The 25,836-nt window shown below is 56.5% G+C and overlaps 1 protein-coding gene across 1 annotated transcript; it reads left to right on the top strand.

Annotated features, from left to right (window-relative positions):
* Positions 1-265: 265 nt before the first annotated feature.
* LOC129118398 (cullin-9-like) lies at positions 266-24,729 on the top strand. Its single transcript, XM_077176149.1, has 42 exons — positions 266-370; positions 643-704; positions 1,726-2,313; positions 3,096-3,250; positions 3,598-4,131; positions 6,834-6,972; positions 7,995-8,185; positions 8,673-9,042; positions 9,255-9,456; positions 9,719-9,926; positions 10,027-10,220; positions 10,359-10,576; positions 10,721-10,952; positions 11,327-11,432; positions 11,741-11,968; positions 12,131-12,221; positions 12,289-12,460; positions 12,637-12,742; positions 12,899-12,994; positions 13,078-13,253; positions 13,756-13,889; positions 13,969-14,145; positions 14,376-14,491; positions 14,822-15,004; positions 15,347-15,504; positions 15,816-16,026; positions 16,123-16,291; positions 16,408-16,553; positions 16,714-16,831; positions 17,280-17,476; positions 17,559-17,818; positions 17,896-18,259; positions 18,550-18,690; positions 20,307-20,471; positions 20,569-20,732; positions 20,859-20,952; positions 21,168-21,242; positions 21,733-21,843; positions 22,521-22,638; positions 22,976-23,109; positions 23,276-23,367; positions 23,759-24,729. The coding sequence occupies exons 3-42, from the start codon at positions 1,740-1,742 to the stop codon at positions 23,955-23,957; spliced, it is 7,518 nt and encodes a 2,505-aa protein (XP_077032264.1). The 5' UTR covers positions 266-370; positions 643-704; positions 1,726-1,739; the 3' UTR covers positions 23,958-24,729.
* The last annotated feature ends 1,107 nt before the right edge of the window (positions 24,730-25,836 follow it).

The following is a 25,836-nucleotide window of genomic DNA, read 5'->3' as shown; positions in this document are numbered from 1 at the left end:
AGATTGCCCAGAGAGGCTGTGGAGTGTCCCTCATTGGGAATAGTCAAGCACCATCTGGACACCATCCTGTGCCATGTGCTCTGCGATGGCCCTGCTTGAGCAGGGAGCTTGGAGCAGGTGACCCACGGTGGTCTCTTCCGACCTGCCCCATCCTGGGATTCTGAGGGACGGCGGGGACACGGCAGGGACACTGCGGCGGGCGGGCGCGGAACGCGCAGCTCCCGAAACTCCCGTGTCCCTCGCTGCCTCCCGTAGGAAGCTGCGCGCTGTTTCCGGCACCTCCCGGTGGCGCCGGGGCCGGGGCCGCTCCGGGGCCGCGGGCAGGGTCGGAGCGGCGCCTCAAGGGCTGCTTCCTCTTTCCTCCTCGGGGGTGAGTCGGCTCCCCGCGTACCGGGGCTGGGCCGGTTGTGCTCTGCCCGGCTCGCCGTGGCTCCGAGGGTAGCGGGACAGCGGTGAGCGAAGAGCCCGGCATAGGGGGGCGGCCCGGGGAAAGCCCGTGTGTTCCAAGGCACGTCAGTGCGAGCTGTCCTCTGTGTGTGTGTGCACTGTACAAACTCACTTAAGGAATACAATTCTTTGGCTTGTGTAGCATCTAAACACTGCTACAAAGCACAGGAGAATAACTCGGTCTTTTTATTACAGAAGCTGCAAGAAGATTTCCTCCTGGCATGCTGCAAATTCCAAGGAAGGTAGCACAATCGAAGGTAAGTATATATGTCTTGGGAGTTCAGGCTGCTTCTCTCTGCACCTGGAAAATGTTTTTAATGTGCCTGTCATAGTCTTTGATGGTTAGTGTCTTCTTTGGTTAAGCATGGATTGATTGTTTCTCTGGTATCTTGCTTCACTGCTTCTCTTGCCAGTGTGTGTGAGTGGTAGGAGCATTTCCCACTGCCACCTGGCTGAGCTCCTTCCTATCAGCCTGACGTGGAATCCTTTGTGAACTCAGTCCCTGGTTTTGTCTGCAGCTGCCTTGCTGATTGCTGGCACTCAGTCTTGGACAGGAAATTATTTCCATGCTGCTTTTTGCATGGATGAAAGCAGAGAAGCACTGTGTCTTCTTTGTGGTCCCGAGATACAGAACAGTCACGTAACAGAGAGTAGAAATCTTTTAGTTCTGTGGAATTTGCCCATTGATGAAACATTGTAAAGGCAAAGAATTCTGAGAAGAGGGCAAGGAGGAGACTTTCAGGTAGTGAACTTTATCTGATGTGTATGAACTAGATCTGAGAAACTGCTCATTATTTTCTTCAGGGCCTGGTGATGTGAAGGTCCCTATGCACGGTGAGAATACTGTGAGCTCTAGGTAAACTCACACTCTAAACAATTATAGATGGTAAATAGGAAGAGGGAAGGCAGAAGTGCAAAAGCAGCAACTTGTGAGGGTCATGTTGTGGATAGTAGCAGGGATGCAAACAGGACTAGAATTTCTTGTTGTTGTTTGTGGTTTTTTAAAAGGGCCTATTTTTGCCTTCATGTGTTAGTTGCCTATTGAGGAGAACATCCTATGTGTGTCAGTAATGCTTGGAACTGGTTTTGTTTATGAAAAACTGTCTTATTTTCTTGGAAGGGGAATGTGAGCCTCTGCAAAGTGGGTTTTCCTTCAAAGCTTTATTCTGTCTGTAGGATCTCAGGATCAAAAGCTGTGCCACGACCATTTCTACTGTCAGTGCTGGCTCACACTTTCAGAAATAAAAGCTTGACCCTGCTTTCCCTCTGTCTCTGCAGACACAGCTGCTGCCATGGTGAACGAGCAGCACACTGGCACCCTGCTGGTGCAGCTGGGGCCCAAGCTGCAGGCCCACCCAGAGAAGCTGCTGCGGCAGCGGCGAGGCCACGACGAGCGGCCGGAATACCTGGTCCGGTGGAGCGTTGTTAGCTCGGAAGAGAGAGCAGCGGGAGGCAGCGGTGCCTCCTCTGGAGACACCAAGGCAGAGAACATCTCCCTGTGGATGTCTGCAGAAGAGGTCTGCGCCAGCTGCCCGGCGCTGCTGGGCCAGACGAGGCCGTTGTCCATGGACAAAGTGGCGCCGGACAAAGCGCCGCTGGACGAGGCCTCGCTGCTGGAGATGAAGGCCGACGTCAGGAGCCTGGTGCAGCGAGCCGGGCGCCAGGTGGCCGAGGCCGGGACCCCCGAGTGCTCCATCCTGAGCACGGTGCACGTGCTGGGTGCCTACGCCAGCATCGGCTCCCTGGCGGGCGCCTTCAGGGAGGCAGGAGCCCTGGAGCTGCTGACGGCCATGCTGTGCCACAGGGAGCGGCGGATCCGCCGCGGCGCCGGCGAGATGCTGCGAGCTCTGGGGGCTCACGATGCAGGTGGGGGCTGCTCCTGCTCAGTGCCGCTGAGGAGGGCTGGCTGGGCAGCTGGGGGTGCCAGCCTTCGGGAGGGGTGAGGTGCCTGGGAAGCGGGCGTGTCTCGGGGCTTCTTGGCAAAAGGGGAAGAATCAGTCGGGATCTTTTGGACTTCCGTGGTTGCAGTTGTCTGGACTGCTCTTGGAGTTTGAAACTCTTTCCCCTGCCAGGTTTCTGAGCTGGGATGCTGATTAACTGTTAGGAGGACTTAGGCCAAGGGGATTGGCAGAGTGTGGGGTGACTCTGCTCCAAGCTGTCCATTGGAAAGTCTCTGGCCTGTTCTTGGCAGGGACCCTTGCCTTAGGCCCTGGATAGAGGCTAGTCCTCATTTCAGAAGGGCTGCCATGGTTTGGAAGTTCCTGATGAGGCTTGGGTGCAGCTGGAAGGTTGCTGGTTGTGGTGTATCCCACAGGAGATCCAGCTTTCCCTGTCCTAGTGCCTGAGTTCATGCAGCTCTGAAATGGGGCAGATGAGGGGCCGATTCAGGTTAAAACTTGACTTCTTCCCTGGAACGCTGTTCTGGAATCAGTTATTTGGGGTTGCTGCTTTGTGAGAATCTTGCAGTGTTAGGGGTAGAAAAAATAGACCATGGAGCAAAATGTTGCCACTGCAGAGGAAGGGACAGAGTGTGGATCAGGTGACAGGGAGCAGCAAAGCTGTTCCTTCCCTGCAGCTCTGTCTCTGGCAGGGAGGGTGGGGTGAGGGTTGTCTTTCTGGGGCCTGAAGAGTTTTTGTTGTTGTTGCAGGAATCTGGGCCCATGTCCTGCTGTCCCTGAGCCAGCAGGATGGCATTGAGCAGCACATGGACTTTGAGAGTCGCTGCACCTTGCTGGAGCTGTTTGCTGAGATCACATCCTCTGCAGAGCCCTGCATGTCCTTCGAGGGGATTCACCTCCCACAGGTGGTGACAGAGCCGCCGGCAGCCCTGGGCCTGCGGGGCGTGAGGGGCCAGGAGGGGTGGGAGAGGGGGCCAGGGCTGGCACCCTTACCTGGGACAAGAGGGGACTGAAGGTGGGCAGGGGAGCAGGACTGGCTGTAGGGAGAGCTGGGACAGGGCCTGGGGCTGGTGCAGAGGCACCTGGAGAGCCTGGTCTGCCAGCAGGGAGGGGAGGGTGGCTGAGAGGTCTCTGCTGCTGCCAGCTGGTCCGGAGCTCTCACGGGAGCCTGCCTGGGAATGAGCTGGTGGCTCAGGGAGAGCTGGGGGCTGGAGGTGCTCTGCAGGCTGAGCGTGAGCTGTGCTTGTTGCAGATCCCTGGGAAGCAGCTGTTTGTCCTGGTGAAGCGCTACCTGTGTGTGACTTCTCTCCTGGACAAGCTGAGCAGCGGCGTGGAGCAGGGAGAGGAGCAGCAGGGCTGTGCTGTGCCCAGCCCTGTCCCTGAGGAGAGGAGCCGTGTGAAGCAGGAGTTTGAGTTCAGCATGGCCATGGCCAACCTCATCTTGGAGCTGGTGCACGCCATGGGCTGGAGCCACAGGCACAAGGCAGAGCCGCTGCCCCAGCGGGACCTGCAGTCTCGTCCGGCCCGCTCCATCTTCCAGCACAAGCCCCCAGCCAGCGCTGCTGCCCAGAAGCCTGTGTTGCCTTCAAATCCTGGTCCTCACAAGAAGCAGGGCTGTACCTTCCTGACTGCATCAGACTTTGCAGACAGCAGTGACTACATGGAGTACTTGCGGGCAAACCTGGTGCGTGGCATGCGGGTGCGCTTGCTGGAGGACTGTGGTGACATTAGAGCTGGGGAGGAAGGCGAGTTTCTCCAGAGCACGAATAACATGCACACAGTACAGGTAGGTCATGGGAAGGATTCTTCTTCTAGTGGCAGAGGGGAGTGGCTGGGGTGACTGCTGAATTCCTAATGATGCCTTTATGTGCAGGAAGTTGGACAATAGGCGTGGCTTAGTGTGTATCACTGCTTCTGTCCTAGCAAAACATTCACCTTTCAGAGCTGGAGGGGTGGGTTGCATGGAAGGCTAGTCTGGTTTTTATGGGTTGTGCCACTAAGATTTCTTAGCTTCTAAAACAGGCCTTACCAAAAAAAGTCTGTCCCCATCTTTCTTACAAGCCCCCTCTAAGTATTGAAAGGTCACTGTAAGGTTTCCCTGGAGCCTTCTCTTCTCCAGGTTGAGCAACCCCAACTCTCTCGGCACTTCCTCATAGCAGAGGTGTTCCATCCCTCTTACTGTCTTTGTGGCTTTCCTCTTTACCTGCCCCAACAGGTCCATGCCTTGTACTGAAAGTCTTCAGAGCTGAATGCAGTTCTCCAGGTGGGGTCTCACCACAGCAGGGCAGAGGGGCAGAATCACCTCCCTTCACGTGCTGGCCACACTGCTTCTGATGCAGCCCAGGATATGGTTAGCTCTTTGGTCTCTTGAGTGCACATTGCCAGGTCTTGTCCAGCTTTTCATCCACCAGTTCTGCCAAGGCTGCTTTCAATCCCTTTGTCCTCCAGTCTGGAGTGGTATTGGGGTTTGCCACAACCCAGGTGCAGGACCTTGCACTTGGCGTTGTTGAACCTCATGAGATTCCCACTGGTCCATTTGGATGCCACTCCATCCTTCAGGCATGTCAACTGCACTGCTCATCTTGGTGTTGTCAGCAAACCTGCTGAGAGTGCAGCCAATCTCACTGTTGTCACTGATGAAGATATCAGATGGTATTGGTCCCCATACAGAGCCCTGAAGGACACCACTTGTCACTAATCTCCAGCTGCACATTGAGCCGTTGACCTCTGAATATGACCATTCAACCAATTCCATCAAAAACAGTCCATCTGTTGAATCCATGTCTCTCCAATTTGAAGAGAAGGATGTTGTGGGATTGCTGTCAAAGGCCTTACAGAAGTCGAGAAAGGTGACAGCCAGAGCTCTTCCCTTGGCCACTGATGTGGTCACTCCATCATAGGTGGCCAGTAGGTTGGCCAGGCAAGACTCTCCCCTGCTTTTCCGGAATCACCTCCCTGTCTTCCATGTACCTCAGTTAAAAGGCTTTTCTAGTTCTGGTCCATGCATTGGTGATGTTTCTATTGAGGCCTCCTCAGCTGAATAACTGCCTTGCATCTTATTTTTTTTCTCATTCTTATAAACCACTTATTTTTAAGTGGTTTATAAACCTCTTTTATAACCCCCTCCATAAAGATAACTTGCAAAGGAAATGTATTTCATACCGATTCTCTCTTTGTCCTTATACATCTTGGTTTCTAATATCTGAGTTTTCCTAAAATTGTGGTATCTGTTTCTTATAAAGTTGTACTTACTTTTACTCTTGATGACCTGGGCACTTGGAAAGAGCTCCAAGATTCTTTCATTATTTTCTCCTGTTGTCAGTGACATAAATTTCAAAGGGTTTTTCCTTCAATGTTGAGCTAAAGTGTACTGTTAGCTTCCTTTCCCTTTGTCCTCTTGGTCCCTTGGTTTCCCTCTTCTGTCTATTTTTCTGTTTAATTAGGTTGAATGAATTGCAGTTGCTCCATTCAGACTTGTTTTCAGTAAGTTATTTGTAAGGCTCACACTATTAACAAAACCAGATCTGAATGGCAACTGGGCCAGTCCATCACAACTCTGTCTCTTACCTCATCTCATCTTTCCTTCGTTGCTCTGATTTCTGTTGTTTTCCTTGCCTTTCCAAAGAAAGATTTTCCCTGTTGTGTCTGGTCCTGCAGCCCTATCTTTCCATGACTCCTTTGAGATGGCATTTGGTACATAACTAGTTCAGGTCAGAGATACATTGAAGACTGTTTGTTGTTGTGTGTCGTTTAACTCAACTTCCTTCCATACAGTGCTTTCCCAAAGTCTGTCAGCATCTCATCTGTCCAGCACAATGGGTTCATAGTAGCACTGGTGTAACTCCAAAAGAGCTCAGTGAAATAAGCAAACCATAACTTTTTCTGCTGTTTTTTAAAGCTACTGACAGGTTGTGCTTGCTGTTGCTGGGTTCTCCTTATGCTCAGAAGGTTAAATGTAACACTATAGTATGGGAAGCCATAAAAAGTCCTTCTGATTTTTGAGAGGCAACTTGGACAAAGCAGAGGAAACAATTGCTTCCTTTGAGACATGCTTGTCAAGAGCCCAAAACCTGTTTGAGAGGGTTGATGAATAACCAAGGTCATAAAAGTGCCCTGAGGTACTTTATATACAGCTCATCTGCCTCGAGGTAGTGTTGGTTATGTCCTTTGTCTGCTTTTCCCAAGGCACCTGCAGCTTGGCACTTTTGGAACAGGTGTGATTAACTGGATTCACTCATGCCTCTGCTGCTGTACTGAGATCTGTACTGGTTGCAGGTAGAGTTAGTGTTTTTTTAAAAATAAAGATCCAGGTGTAACCAAGGCAAGAAGTTAGTAAAGATGGTATGCCTCAAAACTGGACAATGTGAGTGCTGAAATCTGTACAAAATTTCTGTGGTCTTCTACTTCTTTGGGAAGTGGGGGGACAGATGTAGCAAGAGGACAGAACAAGTGAGCAGATCTGATTGTCTGGATTTGTTTCACCCACAGGTTTTACAGCAGTCGACGGGTCGGACCTACTGGGTGCGGTGGCACATCCTGGAGATTGTTGGCTTTGGAGAGCAGTGGGAAGATCCTGCTGCTCAGGAAAAGGAATGTAGTGCGAGAAAGAGCTTCAGTCTAGACACAGGTGAGATTGTGATGTGTGTGTATATCATCTCTTTCTTTCTGATTATCCTGTGGGATAGCAGTGGTGACCTTTATGTGGCCAAACACACAGCAAGTAGCAGGCTGGGTTTAGAAGGCACTATTAGTTTGTGTGACCATGTAAAGCTAGTTAAGGAATTGCATGGCTTGTGATTGAATGGAATATTTTTGAACCCTAGACTCCTGTCGAGATGTATAATGAAAGTAATGATAGAAAAAGCATAAAATTTTATTTAAACTGCAACTGTCAAAACTTCGTGTTTGAATTAACTGACTGAACTGCAAAATCATGAATTTATCTGAGAAGTTCTTAGAATTTCTGTGAGATGAAGCTGTTTGGGGGCACTCAAGTCCCCTTAAGTAATTGATAAGGATTTTTAAAAGCGTGAGCATAGCAACAATTTGTTTAACTGTTGAGCTTTAAACAAGGTGTTAAAGTATTAAAGAACTGTTTTCGTAAGACATCTGCAACATCTCCTAGAACATTTAACATTGCCCTTGTACTGGGAGAAAAATGAAAGGCAGAATCCAGACTTCAGATACCCCTTTCTTGTTCAGCATCTGACATGATTCTAGCCAGGGAAACCTATTAAAGTAACTCTTTTATCACAGCTGTGGCCTTCTAGAATATCTTTTGTGTAGAGTGGTTTGGATTTACTGGCTGCAAGAGAGAATGTTGATGAGGTCAGCAGCAAATTGCACACTTTGAAACTATTCTTATTGCCAGTTGAAAAGATGGTTTCTTAAATGGCTTCTACCTCTTGTATTTAAAGGCTTAATTTCATGCCAGTGTGCAGTGTCTAACTTAAAAAAGACTTAGTTAGATTTCTCCTTTTCATGGTCTTTCTGATTTTGGGGAAGCAGGAGCTCTGTTTCACTTCTATGTATAACTCTTTCCAGGCATCATATCCCACTTAGAGTATGAATTGGAATGTGGGGTGTGCAGCAGAGGATGGGGGAGTTGGCAGAGCTGACAGTGCCCTTCCTTGCTCTGCTCCCCTGCAGTTCCACAGGCATTCCTGTGCAAGCCCTTGGGGGGGCTGTACTCCCTGCCTTACCTGGGGCAGCGGCTGCCCAAGGCTGCAGACACCCTGAGCCGTGCCGAGTGGTGGGAGCTGCTCTTCTTTGTGAGGAAGCTGGAAGCACAGGAGCAGAAAGAGATCACCTGTCTCATCCAGCAGCACCTGGGAGAGCAGGTAGGGACCAGTGCCTGCAGCAGGGAAATGGGAGGGAGGAGCAAAGGGAACACGAGGGAAGGGAGCAGGCCCAGAGGAGATGGCAAGTGTGAGGTGTGCAGGGCCAGCCTGAGCGGGGCAGAAATGGGAGGGTGAGTGGGGCTGCAGAAAGCTTGGAGAGCTTGGCCCAGCAGAGCAGTGATGGAGATGAGAGGAAAGGCAGTGTCCCCTGACTGACTGAAGAGTGACTGTCCAGCAAGGTCTGGGCAGGCGAGGCAAGGCCGTGGGGTCACTCTGCCAGTTGCAGTGGGGTGCCGAGCACGGGTGGGAGCTGTGGGCTGGTGGGAGTCGGGCTGGGGACAGGCAGGGGAGGGTGGCAGTGGGGAGCGGCCCTGGGCGCCTCTGGCGGTGCAGCCTTTCTGTCCGTGGTGCCAGTGGCCGCCACCAGGGGCGTGGGGTGCGTGGCGAGCCCGAGATTAACTTGTCCGCATGGGTGTGGCTGTCGGAGGTGGATGAAGAAGCCCTGGTGCAGCTGTCGGCACCTGCGGAGCTGGCCCAGAAGGTGCTGCAGGTCCTGGAGGAGCGGTGCCAGGGCAGCTCTCTGCGGGACCTGCGTGGCTCCCGTGCCTACGCCAGACACTTCCTCGGGAGGGGAGCAGAGCAGGATGGCGGAGGGAGCCCCGCAGTGTCCTCAGAGGGTGACAGGAGCAGCGGCCCTGAAGGCACCATGGCCAAGGCAGCGGAGGGAGACCTTTGTGCAGCCCCAGGGCCGCCCCAGGGCCGCAGTGAGGCAGCGAAGTCGGATTCCCAGCTGTTCAGCGAGCTCTTGGAGAGGGAAGGGCTGTTCTTGCCGGAGGTGACGGAGGAGCAGAGCCAAGGTAATGTCCTGCCACACGCTGGGGCACAGGCACGGTGCTGGCAGCGGCACTGCTGCCTCCAGAGGGGAGGGCTCTGGGCAGGGCACGGGGGCCATGCAGCCAGGGCTGCCTGAGGTGGGGGTGCCTGTGGGTGCTGGGTGTGTGGCTGTGTGGCACCCTGGGAGCTGCTGGAGGGGTCAGCGCTGCCCTGACGGCTCCGTCCCTCCGGCCAGCGCTGGGCAGCTCCAAGGGGCTGAGTGAGAGCGGCTCGCTGGCCAAGGTTGCAGCTGTGGTGGAGGTGATCCAGAGCAGCAGCTCAGCGGTGGGGCTGCGCTTAGCTGGGCTCAAGCACATCCTGGAGATGCTGGAGGAAGAGCCCAAGTCGGAGCAGCAAGCTGGCACAGCCCAGGGCGGGCTGGGCATCGGGAGTGCCGGGTGAGTGCTGGGGTGCTGCAGAGCCCTCCTGCTGCTGCCTGGGGAGGGCCCTGTGGGCAGGGTGGGGGCTGGTGCTGAGCTGGAGGAGCGGGAGGCGGCGGCGGGAGTTGGAGGGTGGTATGTGCGAGAGGAAAGGCGGATTTTGTGTCCCTTTGTCCCAGGCAGGCTGGTTGGCAGGGCTGTCCCAGCTGCAGCACGGGCAGGAAGGAGGCGGCTGTCAGGGCCCGAGGAGGCCGTGCCTGAGGTGTGCTGTGCCGTGCAGGGAGAAGCTGGTGCAGGTGTCGGTGGAGCTGCTGAGCGCGGAGGCGGCGGAGAAGGCGCTGGTGGCGGTGACGCTGCGGCTGCTGGCCGTGCTGCTGGCCCGCTACGAGTGGCGCGTGCCCTTTGCCACGGAGGGCGGCGTGCGGGCCGTGCTGGCCCGCATGCAGCAGCACGGCTGCTCGGCCCTGGTGCAGCAGGCCGGGCTGGCGGTGAGTGAGCGCCCGGGGCACGCCGGGCCGGGCAGGGCAGCGCGGGCTGCCGGGCGGGGTGGAGGGGCCGCTGCCCCCTGCGCCGCTCTCGTCCTCGCAGGCCCTGAAGGTGCTGGTGGGAGCTGCGGACGCTGAGCCGGGAGGCGGCGGCGGGAAGGGCCTGCCCTGGAACCACGGCGACGCGCAGATGCTGCGGGAGATCTTCGCCAGCATCGGCTCTGCCTCCAGCAAGGGCTCTGCCAGCCTGCTGAGCAGCATCCCTGCCGCCCTGAGCACCATGCAGAGGGTCCCAGGGTAGGGGCGGCGCGTGGAGAGGGCTGAGGTCGGGGGGAATCTGCAGGGGGAAGGACGGGCAGGACAGGCAGGTGGCTTGTGGGCACAGGGGAGGCTCTGTGCCTGGGGCAGGAGAGTGGCACGGCTGTGTCCCTGCAGGGGCTCCTCAGGGGTGCAGAACGGGCTGCTGGTGGTGAACATGCTGATGGATGGGCACCGGGGCCTGGCGGAGCAGCTGGCGAGCTGCGATCTGCTGGCGGCGCTGCAGAGCTGCTGGAGGGCCGGGCAGAGCAGCGGCTGCCCCCAGGCAGCGCTGGCCCTCAGCGCCATCAATCGCCTGGCGGAGCACGGGCTGCCCCTGGGCCCGGAGGCAGCAGGTACCGCGCTGCCCACCCTGCCCGTGCCGCGGCCCCGCGGGTGCCACGGGCGGGGCTGCCTGGCCCCGCAGGGCAGAGCACCCTGAGGGGCTGCTGGCGCTCCGTGAGCGCCTGGGCTGGGCTCACGCGTCCCTGTCACGGCAGGCACGGAGCTCCTGCTGGACCCCAAGGGCGTGCAGATGCTGCTGGGTGGCCTGGACGATGGCAGCCTGTCCAAGGAGGTGGTGGTGGCCCTGGAGCGGCAGCTGTGCGGCCAAGGCCCTGTTCCCTCTGGCCAGGTGGCCCAGCTGCTGCAGGACCACAGCTGCTTCAGGCTGCTGCTGCGCAGCTTGGAGCTGCTGGGGACAGAGAAGGCCGTGAGCCTGAGCATCCTCAGGTGGGTGCAGGGTGACTGAGGGGGGTCTGGGACCCCCTCATGAGGTGTGTGAGTGCTGGGGGCCATGGTGGGGAGAGCCAGTGCATGTTTGTGGGTCCTGGTGGGGCTGTTCTTCACTGGGGGCAGGCTCACCCCAGCACGTGGGCAGGTGCTGATTGGTGTGTCCTGGGGCACGGGGCCACGTGGGGCCACAGCAGCTGTGCCTGGTACTGGTGGGGACATGCAGGGGCAGCAGAGGACATGCCTGGGTGCTGGTGGGGTGTGCAAGGTTCCCAGTCCCTGAGAGGTGCCTTCCAGGTGGGGCAGGGAAGCAGGGCTGCCTGTAGCCCTGCTGTCCCTGTGCCCACACTGAGCAGGCCCCCTCTGTCACCCAGGATCCTGAACAAGTTCCTGGACAGTTACCAGGAGGATGTGCTGCCCTGGCACGAGTGTGTGGAGCCCTGTGTGTCCTTCCTGATCACCCACAGCAGCAGCTGGGAGGTGAGGGGGCCCTGGGGCTCGTGGCAGGCAGGGTGGCTGTGCTGGCTGTGCCTCAGCCAGGCTGGGCAAGCAGGGCCCCGCTGGTGGCCCCAGCCTGGCCTTGTGTCCGAGGCACTGGGAGAGGTGGGGAGGGGCTCTCCTGGCCGTGGCCATGTCCTGGGGGCCACGTGCCCGGACTGGCTGTGCCTGGCCAGGCTCTGGTGGGTGCTGCTGGGTTGGGATGAGGGGAATGGAGCTGCAGCTCCGGCTGCTGGGGGCCCTGGGAGCTGCCAGCAGTGCCCCGTCTGCTCACGGCTGTGTCTCAGTAGGTGCTGCAGGAGGTCGTTGGCTTCCTGCACCGCCTGGGCAGTGCCAGCAGGGACTGTGTGGTGGTGATGTGCCACGTGGGCACCCACGAGGCTCTGTCCAAGGCCCTGGAAAAGCACAGCACGGTCCCGCCGTTGGCGCCGGCCCTGCTGGAGCTGGTGGCGGAGTGTGAGAAGTTCGCCAGGCTCTACAAGAAGCTGACGAGCAGCATCTTGGCTGGCTGCATCCAGGTGGGCCTGGGGAGGCACAGCTGCCTGGGGATTTGGGTCTGGGGGCACCAGGGTGTCCCTGCTGCTGAGGGACGGCCTTGTGCTCTGTGCCTGGCACAGCCCTGCGGGGGCTGAGGGCAGGAGGACCCGGGCCCCTGGTAAGAGCCTTGCCCCGTCCCACAGCTGGTGCTGGGACAGATTGAGGAGCACCGCCGGAGCCAGCAGCCCATCAGCATCCCCTTCTTTGATGTCTTCCTGCACAACCTGTGCCAAGGTGAGTGCGGGCAGGGGGAGCTGACCCCAGGCTTGGTGGCTGGAAGCTCCATGTGCTCTGCCCACAGGCTCCAGCATGGAGGTGAAGGAGGACAAGTGTTGGGAGAAGGTGCAGGTCTCTTCCAACTCGCACCAGGCCAGCAAGCTCACGGACAGGAACCCCAAGACCTACTGGGAGTCGAACGGCAGCACCGGCTCCCACTTCATCACTGTGCACATGCAGTGTGGAGTGGTGATCAGGTGGGGCTGGGCTGGCAGGGCTGTGTGCAGGAGAGGGCTCTGGGGATCTGTGCCAGCCCTGCCCCAGTGGCTCTGTCCTGGGCCCAGCGGGCTGTGGCTGGCAGGGCGTGGTGCCGCCAGGGCTGGGGCAGGCAGGCGGAGATGGCTGGGCAGCCCCGTGGTGTTTGTGTGTGCAGGGAGCTGAGCATGCTGGTGGCCAGCGAGGACTCCAGCTACATGCCATCGAGGGTGGTGGTGCTGGGCGGGGACAGCGCTGCCACCATCAGGACGGAGCTGAACGCGGTGAGTGCCCGTGGGAGGGGCGGGGGCTGCTCCTTGCTGTGCCCCGAGCAGGTGTGGCTGTGGTGGGAGGCCCGGGGAGGTGGGAATGGCAGGGGCTGCGCTGTGGGAGCCTCCTTGGGCTGCCTGTCACGCTGAGGGCTCGGTGCCTCCCTGCAGGTGACCATCCTGCCCTCGGACAGCAGAGTGATCCTGCTGGAGAACATGACCCGCTTCTGGCCCGTCATCCAGATCCGGGTGAAGCGGTGCCAGCAGGTAGGGGGGAGCAGGGGCAGGGCCTGGAGCGGGCCCTGAGGGGCGTCGGGGCCGCAGGAACTGAGGGTCCCACTGTCCCCTAGGGTGGCATTGACACACGTGTGCGTGGCATCGAGGTGCTGGGTCCCAAGCCCAGCTTCTGGCCCATCTTCAGGGAGCAGCTGTGCCGGCGGACGTTCCTCTCCTGCACTGCTCGGGCTCATGCCTGGAGCCAGGAGATCTGCCGAGACCGGGGGCGGCTGCTGCAGCTCTTTGGCAGGTGAGTGGTGTCCTGGCTGTGCCATCGCATCCCTGGTGTCCCAGGGCCCGGGGGGACGTGGCTGGCAGCCTGTGAGGGGACTGCAGGGCTGGGAAAGGAGCAGCTGGTTGGGAGGGGCCCTTGCTCCTTCCTGGCCACCAGTGGTCCTTCCTGGCCAGGGCCACCTTGGGGTCATCTGGGTTTAAGCTGGGCTAACCCCCCAGAGCAGGATGCTGGTCCCCCCAGGGACTGGCACATCCTGGCAGAGGTTGGCCGGGCACAGCAGGATCTCGTGGCCACAGGCACTGCACAGGCCCCATTTGGCGGGGGCTGTGAGGCCCCAAGGGCCCCTGGGGGCAGGCCCTGGGGACAGCAAGGGGCCCTCCCTGGCTGCTGGGGTCAGTGGGGCCAGGGAGCCATGGTGCCTTGGCAAAGGGCAGAGCATGGAGCCAGCACTGTGCTCTGCTTTGCCACGGGAGTTCTCCAGCCCTTGGCACCAAGCGCTGCCCGCTCGCTGTTGCAGACTGAACCGGGCGCTGCAGCACGAGCAGGGCTTTGCCAACCGCTTCCTTCCCGACGAGGAGGCAGCCCGGGCACTGGGCAGGACCTTCTGGGAGGCCCTGGTGACCCCCTTGGTGCAGAGCATCACCAGCCCAGGTAGCCTGCGCTCTCCGGGACCCGGCCGTGCCGCGCCCCGGGCAGAGGCGCCCGGCTCTGAGTCTGGTTGGCCTCGCAGGCCCTGATGGTGTCAGTGCCCTGGCCTGGCTGCTGAGTGAGTACCTGGAGAGCGTGGAGCTGCTCCGCCGTGCCCCGGGACGCAGGGCTGCCTTTGGTTCCTGTGTGCGGCGCCTGACCCAGCTCCTGGTGCACGTGGACCCCGGCGGCCCCGAGCCAGAGGAGACCAGAGCAGCTGGTGAGCCAGGGGCTGCCCTGCCCTGGGGCTGCTCCAGAGGGCCAGGCTGTGGCCATCGGGCTCCTCTGGGGAGCATCCCATGGCACGGAGGCTCCTGAGCCGGGGAAGGCTTGTGGTCATGCCCCAGCAGAGGCCGTGCCTCCCCAGCACGCCCTCAGCCCTGCTGTGGCGGGTCAGTGTGCGGGGCCTGCCCATGGAGCCACACTGAGCCTGAGGTTGACCCTTGGCAGGTGGGAAGGAGGGGAAGAACAAGGAGGTGTCGGCCAGGACTGCAAAGGTGGTGGTGGAGAAGTCGAGAGGCCTGTGGGGAATCTCACAGTGCTGGCGTGGCGTGGTGCAGCAGCAGGTAGAGCTTGGAGGGCTGACTGGGAGGGCTGTGGGACCTTCCCTGGGTGCTTGGAGCAGGGAGTGGGGTCTGGCAGTGCCCATGGGGAAGGCACAGGGCTGTACCTGGCCCCCACAGAGCCTGGAGCGCTGCTGCGTCTCCGTAGTGCCCCCAGAGCCCCTGGCTGCCCTTGGAGCTGCGCTCCCACCTTGGCAGCCCCGCAGCAGCAGCAGCAGCAGCAGCAGGGCCCCGAGTCCCGGGGAGCCAGCAGGCAGCTGGCGTGGGCAGGGCAGGGCTGGGCTGTTGCAGGGGTGCATCCCGCTGGGCTCAGCCCTGGCGCTGCTCCCGCAGGTGCAGCGGTTCCTGGAGGCGGCGGGGCAGGCGCCGGACCTTGCAGAGCGCTACTGCCGGCTGTACCAGCGCCTGCGCGGGGCCACCGAGGAGCTCTTTGGGCAGCAGGCCGCCTTCGTGCTGGCCCTGGGCCAGGGCTTTGCCGGGGCTTTGCTGCAGCTCTCCTTCCTCACTGCCCTGCACGTGAGTCGGGGGAGCGCGGCCCCGGGGCCGTGCCCTGGGCAGGGGCTGGGGAGCTGCCCTGGCCCGTGCCCTGGGGCAGGCTCTGGGTGGGTGGTGTCCTGTTCCCCCCTGAGCCACAGAGCCCTGCCCTGGCACCCCGGTGGTGCCTGGCTCAGGTGCGTGGCGCTGATCCCAGCGTGGGCCCGGCCCTGGCACACTCCGTCCTTGGGCTGGTGCTGGGCACCCTCGGCCCCTGCCCGGCAGTGCCAGAGTTTCCCGGCTGCTCCCTGCAGGGACATTCCCCCAGCCCAGCCCTGTGGGCACCTGGTGAGCCCTGTCTGCAGCCTGCCCTGTCCCTTGCAGGTGAGTGAGCAGTTTGCCCGCTACCTTGACGTGCAGATCCAGGAGCTCCGCAGGGCTGCGGGCAGCACGGGGCCTCTGGAGCGGCTGCAGCAGTTCCTGGAGCCCTTTGTGGTCTTCAGTGGCCTGGAGTTTGCCCACACCTTTGAACACTTCTACAGGTGAGGCTGCTGTGTCTGCCCAGAGCCAGGGACCCGCTGCAGCGTGGCCTGGTGTGCTGGGGGAGCTTGGCCTGCTGTGGCAGCGGTGCTCCCGCTTTGCTTTTATGGGATCGTGGAGCGTGGAGGGCCCGTGGGAGCTGCCAGTGTGTGGAATCACATTCCCTGCTGGGGACAGGGAGGGGACACGTGTGTGCTGCCAGGCCCTTGTGCCGTGGGGTGAGGCCGGGCTCGGACCTGTGGCTGTCTCCTGGTGGGTGGCTGATGGGCACAGGGCTCGGGCCCAGCCTGACTGGAGCTGGTGGCCATGGCAGGCACTACCTGGGGGACCGGCTCCTGACACAAGGGCCATCGTGGCTGGAAGGAGGCATCGTGGAGCAGATCGGGCTGTGCTTCCCCAGCCGCTTTCCCCAGGACATGCTGAGCAACTTGGCCGAGTCGGAGGAGCTGCAGCGGCAGTTCTGCCTCTTCCAGCTGCAGGAGCAGGATAAGCGGCTGCTGGAGCTGGACACGGGCCTGGATGAGGTGAGAGGGCTCGGGGCTGGGGAGCCCGGGGGCCGCCGGCTTTCCTGGCGGGATCCCGGGGCCTGACTGGAGCTGCCCTCGTGCCCCTGTGGCCAGGTGCTGGGAACAGCCACGGTGGTGGCAGACGTGCCAGAGGTGAAGGTGCTGGCCCTGTCCCCGCGCTGCTGGCCCGTTTCCCCGCTCTGTTACATGGAGAACCCTGGGAGGTTTTTCCCGGCGGTGCTGAGCTCCCCCCTGGATGAGTTTGCTGACTTCTGCCGGCAGAGTGAGTGCTGTGGCTGGGGGTGTGCCCAGAGCCTGGAGGGCAGCTCAGGCACAAGTGGTGGTGGGCTGGGAGTGCCTGGCAGGGCTGGTCTCCATCCCTGACGCTGTCCCTGGCAGGCCAGAGCCAGCTGGGCTGGGAGTGCAGCAAGCCCCGTCGGCTGCAGTGGACGTGGCTGGGCCACGCCGAGCTGCAGTTTGGAGACTGCGTTCTGCACGTGTCCACGCTGCAGATGTACATCCTGCTGTGCTTCAACAGGGCCCAGGTAGGGCTGGAGCCACGGGGGGGGCTGGAGCAGGGCAGAGCCACGTTCTCCCTTCCCTTCTGGTGGGGGCTCCAGCGGTGTTTGGGGCACAGGCCCCCGTTGTTAGGCAGGGCCTGTGGCCAGTGAGCCTTGGCCATTGCCCTCGCCCCCCGTGCTGCAGGAGGTGGCTGTGGAGGCCCTGCTGCAGGCCACAGGGCTCCCTGCTGACCTGGTGCACCACGCACTGACACCGCTGACCCAGGGCCAGGGCGTCCTGGTGGGGAGCTGCACTCCAGGGGGTGAGTGTGGGGCTGGGGCACCCAGGGGAGAGGGGCTGGGCTTAGGGGTGCAGGAGCTCATAGGGCTGGTGAGGGAGCTGGGTCCATGTGTTGGTGCTCGGGGCACAGGTGTGTCTCAGGGTGGGGCCTGAGGCCAGTGTGGGGCTGGGGGTGATGGGTGGGGCGGGGCTTGGGGCCATACATGGGGCGTGGGTCGGCGTGGGTCAGCGTGGGAGCGTGGGTGCGTGGGTGGGGAGGTCTCGGTGTGTGTGTGGGCTTGGGCCAGGCCAGGGGCCATGTGTGTCATGGCTGTGGCTTGGGGCCACACGTGGGGCACAGGGCTGGGGTGGCCAGCGGTGCAGGCAGCCTCAGGAGGCCCAGCTTGGGTCCCCCAGGCACATGTGTGCCCTGGGGCTCCTTCAGGGCCCAGCTCAAGCTCGGCTGAGCCTGGCTTGGGTGCTGGCTGCAGGTGCCCTGCGGCTGAACCAGGCAGCCCTGGCGCAGAGCTGCGGCCGCCAGCTGAGGCTGCTGCCCCAGCAGAGGTACCTGCGGACAGAGAGGGCCGAGGTGAGCGCCCTGGAGAGGAAGAGGAACGTCCTGTGCTGCCTCATCACCCGCATCCTCAAGGGGGAGAAGCAGCTGCACATCGACAACCTGGTGTTCAGGGTACGGGCTGCAGGGGCACGGGGGGCACAGGGGCTGCCTGGGGGCTGCAGCCACTGCACTGGGGCTCCCTTGCTGCCAACAGGTGATCGATGCCTGTCAGAAGGGAGAGCTGGGCCCAGGGGTGCAGTTCCTGAGCTTCTGCTGCCACAGCGTGGACGTGCTGTCCTGCATCCTGCACCTACTGAACCAGGGCTACCTGCGGCGCCAGGAGGGGAGGCCTCACGTCTTGGAATACATCTCTGCTGAATCCACAACACCTCTTGGTGGCCATGCACAGATGACTTTCCAGTGCAGGCCAGCCCAAGCATCTCTGGAGGAGGATGGCAGAGACAGCCTGCATTGGTAGGGGTGCATGTCACCAGGTGTGGAGGGGTGTGCATCTCCACCCGGTGTGAACATGGCACGTTTCTCCATGTCAGGCGGGATCCTGGCACAGACAGGGCGGAAGAATATCTCATGGCAATGCTGCAGGTGCCAATGGGGCACACGCTCAGTCCTGAGGAGGCAAAGCTGCTCATGAACCAGACAGTACAGCAGGTCCAGGATACCCTGAGCATACCAGATGATGTTGCTCGGCACCTCCTCATGCACTGCAGGTGGAATGTGGATTTCCTGATCCAGTGCTATGTGGAGAACCGTGAGGGCCTGCTCATCTCCTCAGGGCTGCAAGTGCAGGATGTCCAGCCTCCCCCAAGCCCTGGAACCCACTGCCCAGTCTGTGTGAACCAGCTGTGTCCCACTGAGAAGCCACCAACCCTTTGCTGCATGCACTACTGTTGCAAGGTGAAGGTCCTGGGGCCTTTGGTTCCTGCTACTTGACAGGCAATTGCTGCTGTCTACTTGGAGCAGCTGTTGTTTGTCTGAAGGTGTTATCAGGGGATTTTTCAGAGCTTATACATTCTCTTTCCTCAGCTCACTTTTTTTTTTGCTGTGATCCTTCACTCCCTGGCTTGTCTATTCCCACTTTTGTGCTTTGGGGTACTTACCTGTGATCTGTGGGGTGCTGGGTGGGGATGGCTTCCAGGGTCACACAGCCCTGCTTAGGTCTGATCTCTGCTCTTGTGCCCTGACAGCCCTGTTGGAGGGAATATCTCACAACTCGCATTGAGCAGAACATGGTTGTCAACTGCACCTGTCCCATATCCGAGTGCCGAGCTCAGCCCACCACAGCCTTCATCTACTCCATCGTCTCCTCCGAGGAGATCATAGCCAAGGTGAAGCAGGAGGGGTGGCTGCTGAGTGTCCAAGCTCTCCTACATTTTGGTCAGCACTGCCAGATAATTTTGTTGCTGCTTTTTGCCTCCTGTTACCAAGACTGGCAGCTTGATAATGGTGGCCAGCCAGATTGTGTCTGTTTTCTCTGATTATGGTCAATACCAGCTGTTCAGGAAAGCATAACATCAACAAAAGAGCACAGTGGTGTTTCCTCTAAATATATCTCTAGCAAGCAACATTTCAGGGACATCATTAGTTCAGGACTAGATGAGAGCCATGGTAGCAGTTCATGACAAGTATCCTCTAGTGCTGTGCTGGAAGCAATATAGTAATAATAATAATAATAATAATAATAATAATAATAATAATAATAATAATAATAATAATAATAATAATAATAATAATAATAATAATAATAATAACAACCAAATGAAAACATGAGCAATTTCATTTTACTGCTGCATCAGTGACCCCTATGCCCTTTCTCTTCCATTGGTCTCTGGCTTTGAGCAGTTCAGGTTTTTGTGAAGATGGCAGGGATTACCACATCAGACTTAATTTTCACTCTGTGTGAGTCTACAGACCTATCTAAGCTTTCCTTACTGCTTGGTCATCAGGCTAGATGCTAGTAGTAGATGCTTGTTCTAAAGCAGATGCTACTTTTTCTGTTCTTTCAGTTTTTAGGGCTGAATGTCCTCCCCACCTAATGGCAGAGCTGTAGCTGTCACATGACAGACTCTTTTTGTTAATTGCTGGGCAGAACAGTCTTTTTTCCACTGCTCTGTTGTTTGACAGTTGTATCTTTTGGCTTCTCTTTACAGAAAGTGTTTGGAGAATTAATGCATATATCTGGACAGTTGGTCCTTACTGCCTTTGCAAATCCCATAGTCACACCTGTCTGAAAGCAGGGTTTAGTAGCCTGGGTTTAGTTGCTGTGACTGTTTTATAAAAGGAAATAATTATTGCAGGTTGACATAAATAGCAGCTAATTTTAACAAGATGCTCTGATGCTGTCACTGAAATGTTATGTTTTCCTTTTGATCAGTAAGTGGTGTGGCTGGAGTGTTAACGTCTGATGCAGAGTGACACATACAGTCATAGAATATTTTGGGTTGCAGTAATCTGTGAAGGTCTCTGGTCCAATCCTGAGCTCAAAATAACTAGATTATTTTATGAAGATCTAATGCTGGAATTGTATTTAAACATAAGAAAACGGTTTGTTGGGGTTGGGTTTTTTTTCCAATAGTAAGGGTAGTGAGACATGGTACCAGTTTGGGCAGAGAGGTTTTTAGTCTCTGTGCTTTGGTATATTCAAAATCCAACTGGACACAGTCCTGAGCAATCCTGCTTTAAGCTGGAGAGGTTGAACCAGGTCTTAATTTCCAGAAATGCCTTCCAACCTCAGCAATTCTATGAAATGCAACAGCTTCCAGATACGACATGGTGGGGATAGGAAAATGAACACAAAAGGAATGGAAGGGTAAACTGGCTGAGTGCTGTTTTGTTGTGAGCAGCTGTTTGGTGAGATGCACAGCCCAAAGCACCAGACACTGCTTTTAAGGCTTAACCATGCAGCTTCTCAGGCTTAAATCTCTTTCCTGGCTTCTCATTACAGTATGAAAAAGCCCTCCTCAGACGCTATGTTGAGTGTTGCTCCAACCTGACATGGTGCACCAACCCTCAGGGCTGTGATCAGATCCTCCTTAAGGATGGACTTGGTTATGGAGCAGCCTGTTCCAAGTGCTCCTGGATATCCTGCTTCAACTGCAACTTCCCAGAGGTGAGGCTGAGCTGGATCACAGGCTGTACTGTCCTAGGTGTGGCACACACCCTTCTGCTTTTGTGTGGTTGACTGATTGTCTTTCTCTATCTCTCAGGCCCATTATCCTGCCAGCTGCAGCCACATGTCTCGGTGGGTGGATGATGATGGATACTATGAGGGAATGACAAGTGAAGCCCAAAGCAAACACCTGGCTAAGCTCATTTCAAAGCACTGCCCAAACTGCCAGGCTCAGATAGAGAAAAATGAAGGGTGCCTGCAGTGAGTATAAAATTTTTGTGTTTGTCACTGGGTGGCACAGTCCCTGGCTGTGGTGTAGGGAAGCACTGTCAGGAACTGTCTGCAAGTGGCTGTCAGGACTGAGCGATTCCCACTGTCCTTCTGCAGTATGACATGTGCAAAGTGTAATCATGGCTTCTGCTGGCGCTGCCTCAAGCCCTGGAGGCCGAACCACAAGGATTATTACAACTGCTCTGCTATGGTGAGTGGTTTGCTGTATCTCCTTGGCTCATGCTTGTGCTCAGAGAGCCCTGTAGCCTCTCAGAGATGGTAAGCATCTCCACTTGGGCCCTTTGGGCTTTGTGAATTGACCAGACTCCACTCTAGACTTCGTGGATTTGCCAGCAATACTGGCATTTCCAGGTAGCCCTGGTACTCGAGGGAAATTGCTACAAGTTCCTGTACCTTTCCTTTCAGGTGAGTAAAGCAGCTTGGCAGGAGAAGCGTTTCCAGGATTACAATGAGAGATGCACCTTTCATCACCATGCAAGGGTAAGGCCTCCTCCTGCCTTTGCAGATGCTGACTGCTGCTCAGCCCTGGTGAGCAGGGCACTTTCTGTTGTGTCAGTGTCTTCTCTGCTTAGAAGCAGGCTTCACATCCAGGCTGGGATCACTGGATGATCATTTTGCCCTGGCTCTGACATCAAGGAGCAGTCTTTGGCTGCTTTCTTCTATCCAGCCTGTTGTGGAAACTGAGCACCTGACTTGTGGTGTTGAGGGGCTCAGAGTGGTGCAGGAGTTGGAAGCAGTGGTGACTGAAGGCTGAGCTCTGCTCAGAGCTGAGGTGCTGTAAAAGGTTGAAGTGATGGCACAGTAGAAATGTCATAGTTGGATGCATTAAACGCTCTTCTGCTGCCTGCATCTTCTGGGATGGCACTTCAGAATGCTTAGCAATTATTTGTGTGGAAGGTGCTGTTTTTTTAGTCTTGTGGAGCTTGACAGTGACATTGACTCTTTCCCCCCCATCCTTTGGTTTTTGCAGGAATTTGCAGTAAGTCTGAGGAACAGCATTTCTTCCATCAGAGAGATGCCAAAAATTAGGAACTTGACCTTTGTTCTTGATGCCTGCAAAGTGCTAGAACAGGCACGGAAGGTAAGGCTGGATAATAGAGTCTTGCTGAGGTTTAGACTTAATTCTGCTGGTGTGAGGAGACACCAGCCTTGTTCTTCTCCAAAAAAGAGGAGACAGAGAAAGCTTGAGGGGAGGAGTAGCATCAGGACAGGGGAATAGCTCATGTCTGCCCTTCCCTGCTTTGAGTCTGAGTTGAACTCTGTTTGCAGTGTTCCTGACAGTAAGGTCATAGGATTTGGAGCTCAGTCATCAATTCATAACTGGAGTTTGCCACTTGTTGAAATGCCTTTGTTGTGGGCTCTTGGTGCTGTACAGCACCATGCCTGCTTCCCTTTGGGCTCCATTCTCTTTGTTCACTGCCACTTTTGTTCAGCCTGGGCTGCCCAGCATTGCCTAGGTCCTGTGTGCTGATGGGTTTGACTTTTGGCTGCTGGTCAGTCACACTCGTTATGCATTTACAGTCTGTGTTCTTGTGATGGTTTGCAGGTGGGAAAAATCAGTGATTTTAGACTTCAATATAAAATAATTGCACATTCATTTCCAGTCCTGCTAGTAGCTGGAGTTAGCCTGGCACTGCTGTTCCTTGTCACAATGGGTCACTGGTAATAATGAGGTCTGGAGGGGTTTGATGCTGCTCCCTTCTTGCCCACTCTGAAGCTGAAGGAGGGTGCTTAACAAGATGATCTGTACTTTACCAGGTGCTGGCCTACTCCTGTGTGTACAGCTACTATAACCAGGATACTGAGAGCATGGATATTGTGGAACAGCAGACTGAGAGCCTGGAGCTGCTCACTAATGCTCTGCAGATCCTTCTGGGTAAGTCCTGCAGCCTCCTTGAAGTTGTGACTGGCGTTTCTAGCTCTAGCCAAAGAGCAGCAGCTCAGTAGTGGGGTGATAGCAAATATAGCAATCCCCAGCTGGCCTCACTTCTCCCAGACCAGTCCTTGCCTGCTTGATGTCATTTCTGAGGAAGTCCACTTGAGTTTGGCTGCCAGTGGAGATTGATGCAGAAATGAGCAACATGTTCTGTTCTGAAAGAGGGATGCATTTGCACAGGGGATCTAAGCAGCTATGGCTGGCTTCATAATCAGAGCCAAGGGCTTGATCTCAAGAGTGTGGGATGCAGCATGACTTTGTTGGCCTTGAATTGCAGAGGAAACCCTGCTGCAGTACCAGGACCTGGCCACTTCTCTTCAGCTCCTGAAAGCAGAGCACTTCCACACGGGTTTGGAGTTGGTGCGGCAGATCAAGGAGCGGCTCTTTGCAATCCTCTGGCACTCCACACAGGTGAAGGCCACATGGCTGCTCGTGCCTTGGCTTGCTCTTTTGGGCAAACTAAAGGGCTTGATCAGCTGAGGGGATAGACTCAGGACTGTGTGTGTGCAGGCTAAGGGTTTGCAGCACAAATTACATGCTGTTTCTGTGTCTGTTGGCTGTTCTTTCCTGCTAACAGGATTTCCATGTTGGGCTCCAGACTTCAGGAGATGCTGTTCAGAGAAAGTTGAAACTTGCAAATGTGCCTGCTTCAGCCCTTGCAAGTACAGGGTGAGTTTTCTTAGTGGGTTACAGGGGAAGGTGAGTGAGTGCAGACAAACAGCAGGTGAGCAGAGTTTTCTCCTGTGCTCACTGACATACAAAAGAGTGAATGACAAACACTGATTACTTGCATCCTGTTTTGTGGTTTTGTGGTTAAATTGCTACCTCCCCCTGAGGTAACAATTTAAGTGATGTAGTGGTGTAGGGAAACGAGCAAAACTCCTGCTTGTATGCAGCTGTGATCAAGAAAGCTCCATCACTGGTAGACTCAGTTATGGAAGTTGCTCTCCCTGGACTCTCCTGAGTTTCTTTGGCTGGGGATGCTGAGACAATGACAGGAGGGTGTTGTGGGGCTGGGTCACAGCTGATGCTCACAGCTTTTTGCTCTCCTCCTCGACAGGCAAAAACGTATCCTCCTGTGTGACTCCCCCAACACAGATGAAGGTGGCAAGGAGGTTGAAGATGAGGAGTATGATCCACAGTGGCAGGAAGACTATGATGATGATGATGATGATGACCTTGATGAAGACAACTTTATGATTGATAATGATTCAGATTGTGATTCTTACTTTGATGATAATGATAGCTATCGTAGCTAACACTGGAAGGGTTCTGTCACCCAGCCTTGCCACCTTGGACCTCTGCCTCTACTTTTTCTCAACCAGTTTGTGTTACTGTTTTTCCTCAAAGGCAGGGAGGAGCTCTCAGATGGAACAAAATATTTCCTCTGGGAGGTTTCTTGCTCAGTGACTCTTGAATATGCAGGAACATGCTCTGGGCAGCTGGTCTGTGTTTCTGTGGCCACCTCTCAGAAAGACATCTCCTTGCCTTTTTCTCTTGTCTCCAGTTCTGCCTGTAGGTATTTGATTGAGTTAGAAAGCCCACCTGCAGAGTAAGGACCACTTGCCACCTGTTAAAGGCCTGCCCCTTGTCCTTGGTGTGCTGTCCCCAAGGGCTGGGCACTGGACAGGGTGGCACATGTCCCAGCACAGCACTGTCTAGCAATGGCCAGTGTCTAGAAATGCTGTAAAAAGATACATTTACACTCAAAGCTTCCCAGCTGGAGCTGGTGGGATTCTCCCCAGCCACAGATGGATGTGGTTCAGTTCCTCTGCTTGAGAGGAGCTGCATTTTTGCCCTTTGTTGGAGTTTTCTTCTCTGTTATGAAGCAGGAAGGGCCACTATGAGTGACACAAGTTTGCAGGATTGTTTAAGTTTATAAATATATGCACACACATATATTTTATATACATATATATATATATGCAGAGGTTGTTCATATAATAATGTATCTTTGCAAAAAAAAAAGAAAATCCTGAGGAACAAGGGTTGAAAAAAGTTCTGTTTAAAAAAATAAAGAGTTTTCTTCTAGCACAAGCCTTCTTCTTGTCTGTGGGGAACAGGGGAGTGGAGGGAGAGCAGGATATCCTCAAGTGAGGATGTGACCTGAGTGTGCTTATCCCAGAAGTTATTTGTGAAATTAGCTAGAAATCACAAATGAGTTGGGTTTGGAATCCTCAGCCAGACCACCCAGTCTGCCCTCCTGCAAAGTGGCTTCTCCTTCCTGGGCAGCTCAGGGAACAGTGAGAGGGTGTGGGGAGCCATGGGGCAGAGGGCAGGGGCCCAGGCCATACAGAGTGGTGGGGCTGATGTTTCTGGGACCAGGTGCAAGACAGGATGCCTGCATGTTGATGGAGGGGGTGATGTCTGGTGCCCAGCAAAAGGCAGATGTGGGACTGCTATCAAGGTTTGAGGGGTGATTTGGGGGCTGTTTTGGAGATAAAAGGAGTCATAGGCCTTGGATATCATCTGGAAGGGATGTGGGGTTCTTATGGGATGTTGGACAGGGAGCAACTGCCAGACAGACCATGAAGGAAGGCTGATTTTCCACTTCCCTGCAGCTGGTAGCTCCTGGTCCTGCAGTCTGTCATGGTGGAAATCCCAGCCCTGCTCCCCATAGGTGGCAGTGGGTTCCCTGTGACACCTCTCTGGGCCCTCTCCTCAGGGACACTTGGTGGAGAGATGTGGTGGGGGTGCCCAGACAGCCTTGTCTTCCCCAGTGTGACCAGTCCTTGCAGCAGCAACCTGAATTTCCCAGGTTGTTGGGGATGGAGCAGAGCATCCTAGATACCTAAGCTGCTTATGTGGAGACTCATGCCTGCAGTTCCTCCGTCCCTGTCTCCTGGATGTCTGCTTAAAACCCAGAGTCAGGGTTGTGAATCTCTGCTCTCATGGAGTGTTTGTACTGAACATCATGATCAAACCTTGCTCTCCTGCTCCGTGGGAGGTTTCTGTCCTCCCTGAGCCTGTGGGACACCTGTGCTAGGACAAACAGGACAGCTTGTACTGTGCCAGTCAAACCACCTACCTGAGTCAAAGACAACAAGAAGGGCTTCTTCAATTGTCATTCCTGTACCACATGCTCTGGTTTTGGTTTCTCTGGGTCTGCATTGAAGGCACTGGAGACAGTAGTTCATG

This window comes from Agelaius phoeniceus, chromosome 3 (assembly GCF_051311805.1).
Source record: "Agelaius phoeniceus isolate bAgePho1 chromosome 3, bAgePho1.hap1, whole genome shotgun sequence".
Classification (NCBI taxonomy): domain Eukaryota; kingdom Metazoa; phylum Chordata; class Aves; order Passeriformes; family Icteridae; genus Agelaius; species Agelaius phoeniceus.
This window is presented reverse-complemented; position numbering and strand designations above follow the sequence as displayed.

What these genes read in the sequence shown, in the direction of transcription:
- LOC129118398 (XM_077176149.1), top strand. Translation starts at nt 1,740, where the DNA reads ATGGTGAACGAGCAGCACACTGGCACCCTGCTGGTGCAGCTGGGGCCC. An exon ending in GAGCTTCAGTCTAGACACAG is followed by an intron (nt 6,973 to 7,994) that starts GTGAGATTGTGA and finishes GCTCCCCTGCAG; the next exon opens with TTCCACAGGCATTCCTGTGC. An exon ending in TGCTGACTTCTGCCGGCAGA is followed by an intron (nt 16,292 to 16,407) that starts GTGAGTGCTGTG and finishes TGTCCCTGGCAG; the next exon opens with GCCAGAGCCAGCTGGGCTGG.